The sequence below is a fragment of the Puma concolor genome, chromosome D1 (assembly GCF_028749965.1).
Source record: "Puma concolor isolate L17-30 chromosome D1, mPumCon1.1.hap2, whole genome shotgun sequence".
NCBI classification, from domain to species: domain Eukaryota; kingdom Metazoa; phylum Chordata; class Mammalia; order Carnivora; family Felidae; genus Puma; species Puma concolor.
The window spans coordinates 110,012,193-110,027,510 of NC_141676.1; the positions used below are offsets into that span (position 1 = coordinate 110,012,193).

At 39.3% G+C, this 15,318-nt stretch overlaps 1 protein-coding gene across 9 annotated transcripts in view; it reads right to left on the bottom strand.

Annotated features, from left to right (window-relative positions):
• The window catches only part of ATM (ATM serine/threonine kinase), a 133,117-nt gene that overhangs the window by 93,247 nt on the left and 24,552 nt on the right, over positions 1 to 15,318 (bottom strand). For all 9 annotated transcript variants that reach the window (XM_086679204.1, XM_086679207.1, XM_086679203.1 and 6 more), the window contains 10 exons: positions 13,633 to 13,796; positions 11,574 to 11,743; positions 9,411 to 9,782; positions 8,576 to 8,770; positions 7,700 to 7,795; positions 6,365 to 6,590; positions 3,969 to 4,094; positions 3,276 to 3,401; positions 2,248 to 2,337; positions 584 to 755 (listed from right to left, as the gene is read on the bottom strand). In XM_086679204.1, the coding sequence (XP_086535330.1) occupies positions 584 to 755; positions 2,248 to 2,337; positions 3,276 to 3,401; positions 3,969 to 4,094; positions 6,365 to 6,590; positions 7,700 to 7,795; positions 8,576 to 8,770; positions 9,411 to 9,782; positions 11,574 to 11,743; positions 13,633 to 13,796 (1,737 nt within the window). The remainder of the gene's footprint in view (positions 1 to 583; positions 756 to 2,247; positions 2,338 to 3,275; positions 3,402 to 3,968; positions 4,095 to 6,364; positions 6,591 to 7,699; positions 7,796 to 8,575; positions 8,771 to 9,410; positions 9,783 to 11,573; positions 11,744 to 13,632; positions 13,797 to 15,318) is intronic.

Genomic DNA, 15,318 nt, shown 5'->3' on the forward strand with positions numbered 1-15,318 from the left:
GTGGCTCAGTCAGTTAAGCATCCGATTTCTGCTCAGGTCATATCTCACAGTTCGTGGGTTTGAGCCCCGCATTGGGCTCTCTGCTAACAGTTCAGAGCCTGGATCGTGCTTCAGATTGTGTGTCTCCCTCTCTCTCTGTCCCTCCCCTGCTCTAAATCTCTCTCTCTCTCTCTCTTGCTCTCTCTCAAAAATAAACATTAAAAAAAATTTTTTTTAAGTATAATTACCAATAAAGCTTAATGAAAAAAAAATGCTCACAGTTGTTAAAAGGAAATGAAGGCATAAAAAAAACATGTGAACGGTTGATGCTGATTCCAAAAAGCGATGGCCCCAGGGGTGTTTTCACTCTCCTGCTTTGTTTTCCAAATAATCTATTTTAAATTCCTTAGATGAAGAATAACACAGGTAACTAATAAATTCAATTCAAAATCAAAGAAATCTAAGGTACACAGAAGGGAACCAATCCCAGCAGACTATAGAAGGGAAAATAAAATGGGCAAAAAATTGGTATCTCTGAGGCCTTTCGTAATGCCAAATCAATACAAAGGGAAAAAGAAATCCCAAGCAGTAAATGCGTATTTACCAATAGTACTTTGACCCTCTCCAGATACGTTAGCATCACTAACACTGCCGGCAGGGTAATCACTGAATAGACTCATGGATGACTGATCCTCCGCCTCCATCAGACTTTCGTCAGGATCATCTTCCACTGATTCCACTTCTCCATAGTCAAACGGCTTTCTGCTGAAGGATGCCTTCAGAGAAGAAAAACAAAGATGTTTAAATTGGCTTCTTCCAGAAGCATGTTTTAGTTAAAATTCACCTAATCAAACAATTCAACATTCACATGTATGAATGCTGCAGTATTATTTCTATTAAATGTCTAACAATAAAAAATGGATACACTGTAGTATGTATATACAACAATACGCAAACCTTAAAAATAATTTCTTACAATAAGCTTTGTAACACCCAAATGTCATGAGCATATGGGGAAAAGTATAAATTGGTAGGACTGTTTTTGAGGAAATTGACAATATCCATCAAAAAGTAAAATTCGCATTCCTTTTAAACAAGCAATTCCACTGCTAGAATTTATTCTACATTCATGATATACACACATACTAGTAGACAAAAATACAAGAATCTTTACCACAAAACTCTCTGTAACAACAACAAAATAGAAACGACATCTAATGGTAAGGTCAGATGGACTAAAAATACATATATACCATTCCCATATAATGAGATACAATGCTACTTTATTGTTTTTTTTTTTTAATTTTTTTTTCAACGTTTTTATTTATTTTTGGGACAGAGAGAGACAGAGCATGACGGGGGAGGGGCAGAGAGAGAGGGAGACACAGAATCGGAAACAGGCTCCGAGCCACCAGCCCAGAGCCCGACGCGGGGCTCGAACTCACGGACCGCAAGATCGTGACCTGGCTGAAGTCGGACGCTTAACCGACTGCGCCACCCAGGCGCCCCAAATGCTACTTTAAAAAAACAAGTAGGAGCGCCTGGGTGGCTCAGTCAATTGGGTATCTGATTTCGGCTCAGGTCATGATCTTGCAGTTCGTGAGTTCAAGCCCTGCGTCCGGCTCTGTGCTGACAGCTTGGAGCCTGGAGCCTGTTCCAGATTCTGTGTCTCCCTCTCTCTCTCTCTGCCCCTCCCCTGCTCGTGCTCTGTCTCTGTCTCTCAAAAATAAATATACATTAAAATAAATAAATAAATAAAAAACAGCAGCATGTAGCAACATAGAAAAATGACCAAATTACAGAATATTTTTCATTCAACATACATTTGAGTAAGTAGTGTACATGCCAGGCACTGTTCTAGACTAAAGAATGTATGTAGCAAAAGCCCATTCGTATGGATGGAAGAAAAGTCAATGCCATGATGAGAAGGTGTTGTTCGTCTGACACAGTTTTTGTTTTTATTTTTAAAGATAAACAATTACTTTGAATTCTGGTATAGTGTTACATAGAAATAAGTGTAAGCCTGGATGATTACTTTACAATCATTCAGTCTATTACTAATTACTGAAAAACTAAAAGCCAACCAGTATGTACTGATATTAAGAAGCAAAGAATATATTCCCCTCCGAAACCAAATAACTTCAATTTCCACATTTAAAAATACATAAGGTGCCATATATCGTGAGATGAATACCTACCGAAGAGAGGTATCAACGAAAAAAGAATCAAAGAATCAATGAAACAGGGTGGTAAAACACGCATACTTACTAAACTTCTACAAATATCTGCAATGTCATTCATTAGCTTTGATGTCAACAATCTCAGGAAAAATCCAGATGCAATCTTACTTGGACTGGGCTGTAATGAAGACAAAAACACAAGCAAACAAAAAAATAAAAACTTATTCTTGGCAGACAATATCTTCTCTATCTTAAATGAAATACCGATTTTCTTTGACGCTGGAAATTCTCTATCATGAGAAGCATGGATGATCAGTTTACTATCAGGGCCAAGATATGAACTGCATCAACAACACTAACCTCTTTTCTTAGAGTAATAACTACAGCACATTTAAGTATATTGTGTATAAACATTAAAGTAAAATACCGACTACTGACCCTAAACACAAGTGATAACTGTAAGTTTGAATTCATACTTCCATTTCTCTCCTTCCCCATTTACAGAAAAACACAGAAAAACACATCACGTTTTTTTAGTTAAAAAAAAAAAAAAGAAAAACACATTATAAAATCAAAAATATGTGCTGGTAATATTGTTATGTAGCCATGTAGTTATTAGCTTTCAAAAAACTTGCTTTCCAACTGTGACTGACACCCTGGCCTGGCTCAGGTACAACTTAGGCCTGTTCCAAATCGAAACAAAGATGACACAGAGCAACACTCTTTCTGCCCAGGGTTCTACAAGACTATCTGGGCAAAAGAGAACAAGGCATGTGCTGGAGTTCTCTATCTTCATGGTGCTCACTAGCCCCGGTACAGTGGTATGCACCTCACATGGCCACAGTCAACAAATTTTTACTAAATGAAAGAAAATACCCTGGCCATGAAAGAGTTGCCTCTGTAGTTGTCTATAAAAGTGGTAATCCCAGAAACCTTCCTGAAATGATGAAATTCGTTCCTGAGAAACTCAGATTACCTGTTGCTTTATTCCTGTGGATGCTACCTTTATTTACATTCCATTTAATTGTAAATTACAAATGGACCAAAAAACAGTACCACCAGCACCCAGTTATCCACCACGCTGAGTGACCACACAGTGAAGTAAGAACACCTTACCCTGGTACAGTTAGACAAGCAACGTGTACAGAGATGCATCAAATTTCTCAGTGAGATAATCCTAGATTCTTCATGGGGCTTATTTTTAAACACAGTGATACTTTCTCCGGCACACTGCATGAGAGACTATTGATAAAAGAAGAAAAAATCCAAACTCTAGTTAAAATGACAGTTTAGGGATTGCTCTTCAAAGCCTACTTAAGAAATAAAATCAGTGTTCTTAAGTTATACTTGGCTATCCAGAGTAACTGAAAGTCATAGTAACAATTAACAGTGTTTTTAATGACTTAACGTATACTCTGTTCTCCTTACAAACCACACGCTGACAGAACAGGACTCAGAGATGAAAGTAAGTTTCATGTGTCCAGCAAACCTGCTTAACACTCAGTCAAGGATTCTTTAGGATAACTGATCACAGAAAAAACGTTTAAAAGTGCCCATACAAGTCAGTATTTTTCTTTACCAAGATTAAGTGTTAATGTGATACTATTTCAATTACTCTACGTATAGTTGGGTTAAAATCAAGTTTTAAGGAAGGATGGATAGTTCCATTTCTCTCAGACAGCATAAACCAAAGAGAAAAGGTTACCCTATGTAGAAGTTTTTATGTTTTCTCAAGCAAATATACCAATTTCCCCAGGAATACATTGCACTCATATTTATCCAGAATGTGAACAGAATGAATTCTCATACCTTGGCTTTCTGGAACAACTCTGATTTATATGCTTCCTCTTCAGCTATTACACCCATGTAACAATAGCAGCCAAGAACACCCACCACAAGACTTGAACATCGGATAAGCGTTTCTGCATCTGTAGACTTCAAGTGAACCAAGAAAGAAAAAATATACACGTTTCACAAATAATTTTGAGTACCACAGTTATCTTTTGTAGGAACAAATCTTAGGTACACATTAAGAAACTAGTTAACTGATTTAATAGTGGCATAATTCTGATTATCTCTAAAAACATCTAAGAGATCCCTGCGGAGTTGTGATAAGTAGAAATCTTGGGAAAAACAAAACTATCTCCTAATGGCCAAGTTAGGCATCTATCTCCTCTTAAAGTAGCACAATGTACTGTACACAAAGGCCCTTAATATTTGAGGTACGGTGGAAAGAAAAAAAATGATACACAAATAAAAGTCTATAACTCTTTGAATAGGAGCAGAAATCAGATTCACATAAAGAGATATTAAAATGACATTTTGAGCTTCAGAAAGATAAGAACCCCGACTTACTCAGCTTTTTAGACTCTAGAAACTAGCACAAATTTTGCAAGTAGATATCACTCAGCCAAATTTACACATTTACAAATCTGCAATGGCTACACAGAAAAATAACATTTCCAGATTGCTCGGTTCCTATATTGTATGAAATGGCATTTTAGGGGAAAACACAGAAGACTGTATTAGTTTGTCATGAAAATGGTTACAAGCGTGATCTAGCAGAATGTCAGTAACTAAGGATAAGACATATGAAACAGACACACTATCTCTTCTCTGGCTCTGTGGGTCATTATCCCTGGCTATTGAATTCACTCCTCTGAGTAACTTACAGATTTTATTTTATTCAACAAATATTTCACCATTTACAATATAACAAGGCATTGTGGAAGATCCAAAGATTAACAAAAATACAGATGTCCTTTAAAGAGATTTACAGCATGGCTTGAAACATCTGCATATAAAACATACACACAAATATCCATGGGACAAGGAATATACTAAGAGTTACTTTATTTATTTATTTATTTTTTTAAATGTTTATTTATTTCTGAGAGAGAGAGTGAGACAAAGCGTGAGCGGGGGAGGGCCAGAGAGAGGGAGACACAGAACTGGAAGGAGGCTCCAGGCTCCGAGCCATCAGCCCAGAGCCCGACGCGGGGCTCGAACTCACAGACCGCGAGATCATGACCTGAGCCAAAGTCGGACACCCAACTGACTGAGCCACCCAGGCGCCCCAGCTAAGAGTTACTTTAAAAAGAATTACTAGGGTGCCTGGGTGGCTCAGTCGGTTGAGCATCCAACTTTGGCTCAGGTCATGATATCTTGGTCCTTGACTTCAAGCCCCCACATCAAGCTCTATGCTGACAGCTCAGAGCCTGCAGCCTGCTTTGGATTCTGTCTCCCTCTCTCTCTTCCCCCACTCACGCTCTCTCTCTCAAAAATAAAACATTAAAAAATTTTTTTTGACAAATACTAAGTACTGTGAAAATCAAAAGATGAATTATTATGGCTGAGATTATCTAAAAAAGGCTTTAGCAGGATTTTGACATGTGGATGATTTTGAACACACAAAAATAGGTAGAAAGATATTTATTTCACATCAAAAATAATGGGAGTTTCGGCAAGAGAATGGTACACACAAAGAAAATTTGTGATCTTTTTTCTTTGAGAGAGAAAGAGAAAGAGAGAGAGACAGAGAGAGAGAGAGAGAGAGAGAGAGAGAGAGAGAGAGAATCTCAAGCAGGCTCCATTGCTAGCGTGGAGCCCAACACCCAACGCGGGGCTCAATCTCACCACGAGATCATGACCTGAGCCAAAATCAAGAGACGAACACTTAACCAACTGAGCCACCCAGGCGCCCCATGAGAATGTGTGATCTTAAGACAGTGAAGAAAACGATTTGTGAGAAATTACTAGTGACCTCTAAACTATGGGTGATTGCTAGATCATTTATTACATTTTATTAACACTTCTCCCTCTTCAAGTGTCACCAAGATCTTTTAGATCAGTTTAAATGATGTTCTTGTCTGTTATTGTAACCTCTCCCTCCTCTCAGTTGAGAGGTTCTTTCTCATCATATAATCCCTATGCTCCAAACCATTATTGTTCCCCACGAACCCACACAAAGAATTCTACTTCTTTAACATCTACTGGAATTCCTGGTATAAAAATAACACAAATTATTCTTCTTGGGTCTTTCTGTTCTTGTGGTAAGTCTTCCCTATTTGTACGCATGTACTGTCACTATGCTTTTTTTAATCAAGCATGTCACCATCCTCAGGGCCCCTTCTCCCTGCTTCTCCTTCCTAACAGTCCACCAAAGTTGAGTCAGATGTAGGCTTTAGTTCTTCTGAAAATCTCACCTCAAAGGAATAGTTATTTAGAAGCTGTTCTGATAACCCCAGAAGATAGCGATCCAGTGATTCCTTGAGGTTCTGGTGGACAGAAATGCCTCCACTGGACTGGAGCTTTTCTACGGGACATTCCTTCACAATGGTTAAGAAATCCATCTTGTCGAAAGTTGTCTGAAGAAACAGTTCTTCAATTTCTGAGAACGAAGACTCCTCTGCATTTTTGTGGTGTTGTTCACTTCAAGAGAGTAAGACCTTAAATGTACAATCAAGTGACCAACTGCTTCACCTCCACGCAGCAGCAATATATCACAAATGAAAACTTTAACTTAGCATCTACTTTACAGACTGCTTACACAATTAACGGATTAGTCTTTTTAAAGGCTTCTCGGCTTTGGAATGGCTACGCTCATGTACCAGCTTTCATTTTGCAATAGCAAATTCCACTAACACATGGATGAAAGACACAGAGGTTATAATTTCAAAGGCAAAGTCAGAAAACTTTATTAAAAAGAAAACATTAATAGCACCAGGTACAAACACTAAGATAAACATTATCTGAAAACACTTTCCTTTTTTCCCCTTTGATTTCTCCAAAATGAAGGAGTTTTTCATGCTATGCCCTCTCAAGGGAGATCAGGAGTCCTAATACTAGTGAGTCATTTTCCGCCACAGTGATAAACAGGGGCCTCTTGAGTCAATCAACTAAAATGAGGTTTTTAGACTTATTTTTACTTTGACCTATCCTCCATTAGATTAATTTTAAAACGAACAGATTTTACATGGCATACAAAAATGGGTCACATCTTTAAAAAACTCATGTCTTGGGGCGCCTGGGTGGCGCAGTCGGTTAAGCGTCCGACTTCAACCAGGTCACGATCTCACGGTCCGTGAGTTCGAGCCCCGTGTCAGGCTCTGGGCTGATGGCTGAGAGCCTGGAGCCTGTTTCCGATTCTGTGTCTCCCTCTCTCTCTGCCCCTCGCCCGTTCATGCTCTGTCTCTCTCTGTCCCAAAAATAAATAAACGTTGAAAAAATAAATAAATAAAAAAATAAAAAACTCATGTCTTAACCACCCATGATAACTATTCTATTTCTTCCATTGGCAAGTGTTGCCACGCTCTACTACACGGCGTTAAAAACCAGTCGACAGGATCTAAAATTATAGAACGCAGATCACTATCATTGAATTAAAAGCAGCTTTTTCCCTGGCTCAGAGATGGAATTTTCTTTAATTGATCAACTTAGTTCATAACTTTTAAGACGTAGCTACTACCCTGCTAAAATTATTATCTTTGTAATTAACAGCCATAGCTTAAACGAATACAGAACTCTATTAGATAACATACCATTCTGGCACTCTTTGGAAAAAATTCATTGCAGCTTTAGAGTTTTTCATGGTGAGACTCACAAGAATTTTCTCCAGCGCAAGATGAGGAAAATTACTACAAAGGAAAATTTAAAAAAATCTTCACTTAGAAGATCAAAACCCATTGAATGCATTGTTTATACTTAAATATCCATGTTTGGTTGTAAATCTTGACATCACTTTCTTTCATCGTTACTGAATTTTTTAACATCTAAAACAAGAATTAAGAAGCATACGTTTATTTTATGTTACTATAATTTTCAACACTTCCTGGCAGCAGACTCATCTAATTTTTAAAAATTGTATCTGAAACAGATTGTGAAATTAAAACAAAAGCACTAGGACCCACAAAATCCCATCCTCTACTCCTTCAGTCCTGACCACCAGCTGTGGAAAGGTTACAGGGTCAAGCTGCTCCCCATTCTGGGGCTTAAGCCCCATTCTGACTGTCTCCAGTTTCCTCCCCCCCCATTAATTTAACACCCGTCACACACAAGATACTCCCATTCTGATTCCGGGATACGTCTGCGTCAGACATACATGCAGATGAACCTACTCACAGAAAATCACAAAGGAACACGGAAGTGCTCAAAGAATTATAATTCGTATTATACAGGCACATCCCCCTGTGTTCTCACTGTCTCAGCAGAGATAAAAACAAAGTAAAAGGACATGAAGACCTCCAAGCACAAAGACACAGAACACTGGAAAAACAAAGGGACTGTTTAATATTTGGGGTAAGGTCTAAGAAACCCCACATTACCACTGTGCGACAAGCCATCGAGTATCAAACAAGCACAAGCCTCCGGTACCTCCCCATACAAAAAGCAGCTGGATGCTAAGGAATTCAAATCACCTGTGAAGAACTGGGGGCGGCTCGGTACTGTCTTCAAAGTCATCCTCTAACTGATAGAATAAGAGCCATTTCATTATCAATTCCTTTAACGAAAAACTTCTATTTACTTCACATGTATTCTGCTCCACTCCTGTCTTTACTGTTTCTGGAACAACGCAGGTGGTCAGGGCCAAAGTCAAGCAGCACACTGCAGGACTACAACAAAACAGAGGGCGCTGTTGTTAAAAATAAGCTTTCCCCCCACCACCGCCCCAGGCCCAGCCCTAATAGTTTTCTTTCTGCAGTAAGTGCTATCATGAGAATAACCAAAATTAGATTACATGTGACGAAAGAATGACAAAGCGTTCCCCACCCTTGAGTGACAGAATAGGAGAGTCAAGAATGGGAGAAAAGCATTGCAAGAGGAGACTATAAATGCTACCTATATATTCTTGCAGGAAAAGCAGCAATGCACCAATTTTAAGTTACCATCTCCTGTCCACATTCTTTCCCTCAAGAACAATTTGAATCTCTTTGGTTTTTTTTTTTTTTAAACGTTTATTTTTGAGAGACACAGACACAGCATGAGTGGGAGAGGAGTAGAGAGCGGGGAGACACAGAGTCTGAAGCAGGCTCCAGGCTCCGAACTGTCAGCACAGAGCCTGAAACCAGGCTCGAACTCGGGAACAGGGAGATCATGACCTGAGCCGAAGTCAGATACCCAACCGACTGAGCCACCCAGGCACCTCCAGAATTTAACATATTTTTAACTGAAGTGAAAAACTACAAAAACCAGAGGGAAAAAAAAAAGTATATGTATATATAAAAATCTAATACAATACATAAGTCAACCTACCATGAAGGTCTGCAGGCTGACCCAGTAAATAACTTCCAGAATTCTCTATCAACCTCAATTAAACCACCTTGAATTAGAGCTCCAAGTAAGCCAAAGTTTTCAGCTTGTATTCGTTCAGAACTTATACCGCGAAAAGTAATAGACCAAATTTTAGTCCAGAGTTTCAATAAATCTGATTTCTGTGAGCTTTCCAGGTCTGATTTCTTGCCTTGACACGATGCAAGCTCCACAAGGCACCGTAACACGTACGGCGTGCGCTCCCCATGTCGCTGCTGAGGCAGAAGCTGGTACAGTATCATCAGTAATGGTGACAACTCACAGTTAGGTAAACTTGAAGGATATTTTGATATTAATTGGGTTGCAATCTGTAACCTAAAAGAAAAAAGTGTAATTAATTTGAAAATGATTCAAGTCTGTTAACAAGCTAACAGAAAACAAATCTACACACATAGCACCTTTACAATATCCTAAAGAATCACCATCATTACTTTCCATACTACTCTCCAAATAAAAGGCTCTTGGTATTTATTAAGCCCTACTTCCTAAAGTGGCAGGAAGAATGACAACTTTTTGGCCAGGTAGGGGAGCTGTCGTATTTCCCTTACACAAAAATTCTGAGGAGTAACTAAAGGTAAGTGCACCTGACTGGCTCCGTAGGTAGAGCATGCAACTCTTGATCTCAGGGCTGGGAGTATGAGCCCCACATTGAAGCCTACTTAAAAATAAATAAAAAGTAAATTATCAATTTTATTTATTTTTTTGTTAATTTTTTAATGTTTATTTTTGAAAGAGAGAGAGAGAGAGAGAGCACCCAAGTGGCAGAGGGGCAGAGAGAGAGGGTGTCAGAGAATCCAAAGTAGGCTCCATGCTGTCAGAGCAAAGCCCGAAGTGAGGCTCGAACCCCACGGACCATGAGATCATGACCTGAGCCAAAGTTGAAAGCCCAACTGATGGAGCCACCCAGATGCTCCAATTTTTTTTTTAATAAAATTTATTTATTTTGAGCAAGAGAGCAAGCAGGGGAGGGGCAGAGAGAAAGAGAGAGAGAGAATCCCAAGCAGGCTCCATACTGTCAGTGCAGAGCCTGATGTGGGGCTCAATCTCACGAATCGTAAGATCATGACCTGAGCCGAAATCAAGAGTCAGATGCTTAACTGACTGAGCCACCTAGACGCCCCTAAATAACCCAATTTTCTACTTCTGAATTATCACACCCATCCTTACTCTCTGGCCACGAAGAATATTCCTCTAAAACAAGAACAAAAAAGCCAAACAACTATTCTTCCTAGATGTTGGTTAAGTCAAAAAATATTTGCTGTGAATTCTTAGAATGCATACTGCTCAAGAAGAACTTTATCTTATTCATCCTTGCATCTATAATGCTTGGCACAAAGCAAGTATTCAATAAATAACCCTGCAGGAAATGAACAAATTGAAGAATCTGAAATAGGGATCCTCCACTATATAAAATAAACATGAGCTCAAACACTAGGTATCTAAATCAAGACGCTTTCCCCCACAACGCAATTATATTTAACTATTACATCAACATGGGGAAAACGGAGGCAGGGATCACAGAAGCTTGACTGTCACCTACAAATTTCTAAGTGTCCTTGTTCAAGCTGCGGAACCTTCCTCAGTTTGATAAAACGAACAGGCTGGACTGGATGAATTCTAAAGACTCCTACCAAACCTAATATTTTATGTTATCACAGAGGTCAACAATTTAATCATTTAAGTAACTGTGTATGCTGTACCCAGCAAAATTTTAAAAAGACAACCTTTCATTGTGGCAAGAGGTCCAAATTATTCTGTGATTTCTGAATGCCATCTTTAATTTCTTCCCAAGCTACTTTTACTAGCAGGTGCTGTACCTGCTAAAATGTCTACGTTGAGATGCGCAACTCAGGAAATTCCACGAGCCACACATGACTGTCTCCCAGGCTGCTGTCCCCCCATCTCCTTTGCTAAGGCCGTGGCCCCGGCTCCAGCACATGAGCCACGGTGGTGGACCTCAACACGTCCCAGCAACCACCTTCCCCTCCGCCAATGACTGGTTTAGGAGTGGACAGATGACCTAGTTATGGCCAGGCTGTTGTAGTAGAGGTCTTGTAAGAAAAACTAAATGAGACCAGGATGACACTGAAAAAGAGAACATTTTACCAAGGCACAAGATCAAAATCATTCTGTGACTTCTGAAGATGATCTTTTATTACGTCCCAGCCTAATTCTATTTTCCTCTTTTTGCAAGTTGCACCGTAATCATTAAGTTCTCTTTGTGTGATAGCGTAAGATTGAGAAATCTCCAAAGATCTGGTATCTTCATTAAAAACCTGTAAAATAACAAAAAGACAACTTACTTTTTTTGTTTTTTCACACTGTTCCTGTTTTCTAATAGTTCATGATGGAAAAAATGTTCCTCCTCAAATTAGACACAGGAAAGTCATAGAGCAAAAGTAATAAATTATGGAAATATATAAGTATGATAACATAGTAATAAACAAACATTTTACAGGACTGTAACAGCTCTCCGGGAAGCACATATTACCAAGAAAAAATCTGTATTTTCAATGGGATTAAATTTTAAAAAGCTTTTTTAATTAAAAAAAAGTATTTTAAGTTTAGCATTAAGAAAATATCTGACAAATGAAATTACCCAGGATGTTAATCAAATTTCTGGGAAAAAGTTTTACTTAAGAAACATTAAGCCATAGGGGCGCTTGGGTGGTTCAGTCGGTGAAGCATCCGACTTTGGCTCAGGTCATGATCTCGCAGTTTGTGGGTTCGAGCCCCACGTCGGGCTCTGTGCTGACAGCTCAGGGCCTAGAGCCTGCTTCAGATTCTGTGTCTCTCTCTCTGTCCCTCCCCCACTCACACTCAGTCCCTCTCTCTCTCTCTCAACATAAAATAAAAACATTAGAAAAAAAAAAACTGCCATCAACTGATGAACGGGCAAACAAAATGTAAAATACCCACACTGCTAAACATTATCAGGCAATAAAAAGGAATGAACCACTAGTTCCTAGCACAACATGGACGAAAGACTACAAGTTGTTTCCACGTAGTTTACAGTTGTGTTTCTATTTCATTTACATGAAATGTCCAAAATAGCAAATCTTTAGAGACAGAAAGGAGCTTAGTGGTTAGCTGCTAAAAACTGAAAAAAGCTGGGCACTGGGACTGACTGCTAACAGGTACAGAATCTGTTTGGGGAGTAGTGGAAATATTCTGGAATCACACAGTGGTGATGCTTGCACAATATAGTGAAAATACTGAAAACCACTCAATTGTGTACTTGTATGCTATGTGATTTCTAACTCAGTAGAAAAAAAAATTTTAAACAAGAAACAATCTGATTTTTTTTTTTTTCAACGTTTATTTATTTTTGGGACAGAGAGAGACAGAGCATGAACGCGGGAGGGGCAGAGAGAGAGGGAGACACAGAATCGGAAACAGGCTCCAGGCTCCGAGCCATCAGCCCAGAGCCCGACGCGGGGCTCAAACCCACGGACCGCGAGATCGTGACCTGACTGAAGTCGGACGCTTAACCGACTGCGCCACCCAGGCGCCCCCATAATCTGATTTTCTAAGACAACCTTTTAGGAATGAAGAGTTCGGGGCGCCTGGGTGGCGCAGTCGGTTAAGCGTCCGACTTCAGCCAGGTCACGATCTCGCGGTCCGTGGGTTCGAGCCCCGCGTCGGGCTCTGGGCTGATGGCTCGGAGCCTGGAGCCTGTTTCCGATTCTGTGTCTCCCTCTCTCTCTGCCCCTCCCCCGTTCATGCTCTGTCTCTCTCTGTCCCAAAAATAAATAAAAAAAAAAACGTTGAAAAAAAAGGAATGAAGAGTTCATCACTAGTTTTCGCTAAGTTCATATGTGCAAAATAGTTATTTTTTAAGTCAGAAGATTAATTCCAAATATTTACAGTATTTTGAACAGAAAAGCTGCATATACAAAATAATTTGACAAGGTTTCCTATCAGAACGCACATTTGAAAAGTCCAGTAAAGGGCACCTGGGTGGCTCAATTGGTTAAGCATCCAACTAGATTTTGGCTCAGGTCAAGACCTCACAAGTCGTGAGATGGAGACCCGCATCAGGCTCCACGCTGGAGCCTGCTTAAGATCCTCTCTCTATCTCTAAAAAAAAAAAAAAAAAAAAAAAAAAAAAAAAAAAAACCCACCAAATAAAAGGAAATTAATGGAAAATTTCAACCAACTGTACCTGGTGACAAATATCTGCCATCAGGTCAATCAAGTTTTCCTTGACAGCAACATTACGGGATCCTGAAGAGTATTTCCCTCTGCTTCCGATATGACTTATCTCATTAATCAGCAGATCATATAAGTTGTATAAGATACTTTTCCATTTATTTGATTCATAAGCACCTGTAATTCAAAAAAAGAGAATATAATCTACATACACACTCCATTTGCCCCACCACCTCCCACAAAACTATTCAGCTACTGAGGCGGAAACTGGGCCAACTGCCCACTCAGTACTAACGCCTCTTGGGACAATATCCTTGGCAAACTCTACTTTGTAAGTGTCCGCTTCATGCTCAGCTTACCTGTGTTTCCTATAAAATTCTTCAATAGTCTGATTTTTCTCTGATCAACTCAATGAAAATCTCAATAGAACTTTAACTGTGTCTCTCCCCTGAGGCAAATGTAATTAACATGCTCTGTCATTTACATGAGGACCAAGTTCTCACTACATCATTTAGAGAAAAATGTTACCAGTTCCTTTAACTGGTGTACAAATGACATGCTACCCAGACTTCTCATTATTCTGGTCACCTTTCCCTAAACACACTCCAGTCTACTATATCTCTCTTCAAATGGTGACTGTCCAAAATCTGGTAGACAGAATACTCCCACTGTCATCTGACCAGATGGGTAACAAAGGAGCTGTTACTCCCCACAAAGAACCATAAAATCTATTAACGCAGTCGAACACTACATTAGTGTTTCTGGCAAACTCACCATCCTGTCAATTTTCATCCTAAATATACCATTAACTAAAACCCTAAACATATCATGCCATCCCATAAATTAAGCCTGATCTTCATCCTGGTGAAAGCTGTGTGAAAGATGACAAACTAAGAGAATCTGCCATTCTTTGACTTCAGTAGTTTCTCGGGCCACAAATACTCTAATTACACATACTAGAAGAGCCAATTAAACATTGCTACTTTTGAAAAAAATTGGCTATAACTGTTTTCCTCCATTTTAGCTGCTATTACTCAGTGTAGCATGATTTCCTAACACAGTCATTACGCTTGCCATGATGAATTCATCCAAAGGCCAGTACAAGGACAAAAGTAAACACAGCCTGAGCATGGGGGAACTCGTTCAGTTCCTGTTCCGCCCAATAAAGTTCCCTTCTACTGAATGAAGCGAAACCATCTCAGCAGTACTCTTTCTATGAAGGTATAATTGACATGCAACGTTAGTTTCATGTGTACAGTGTAATTATTCAGTATTTGTATAACCTTGTGAAATGACCACAGTAAGTCTAGTGAACATACCTTACATAACAAAAAAAAAAAAAAAAAAAAAAGCTTCTTCCTTGTGATGAGAACTTTTAAGATCTACTATCCTAGCTGCTTTCAAATATGCGATATGTATTAACCAGCAATCCTCTCTTGATGAAAAACGAAGGTAAAGGTATCAAAGAGGAGAAATCATTCATTTCTGGTATTCCCAGCAAACAGGGGTCTGGATCAAGTATGAGGTTTAAAGCAGTATGTACACATCTCCCTGAGGAACTGACTAATCTGACTGCTTTGGGTCCATATTTATCTTTCCTACCTCCTAATAAAAGCCACATGTAAATAAACAAGACCCTGCCTTCTCTGAACTCTTTTACGCTACAGTATGAGAAATAGCTTTTAGCACCTAACTGCTG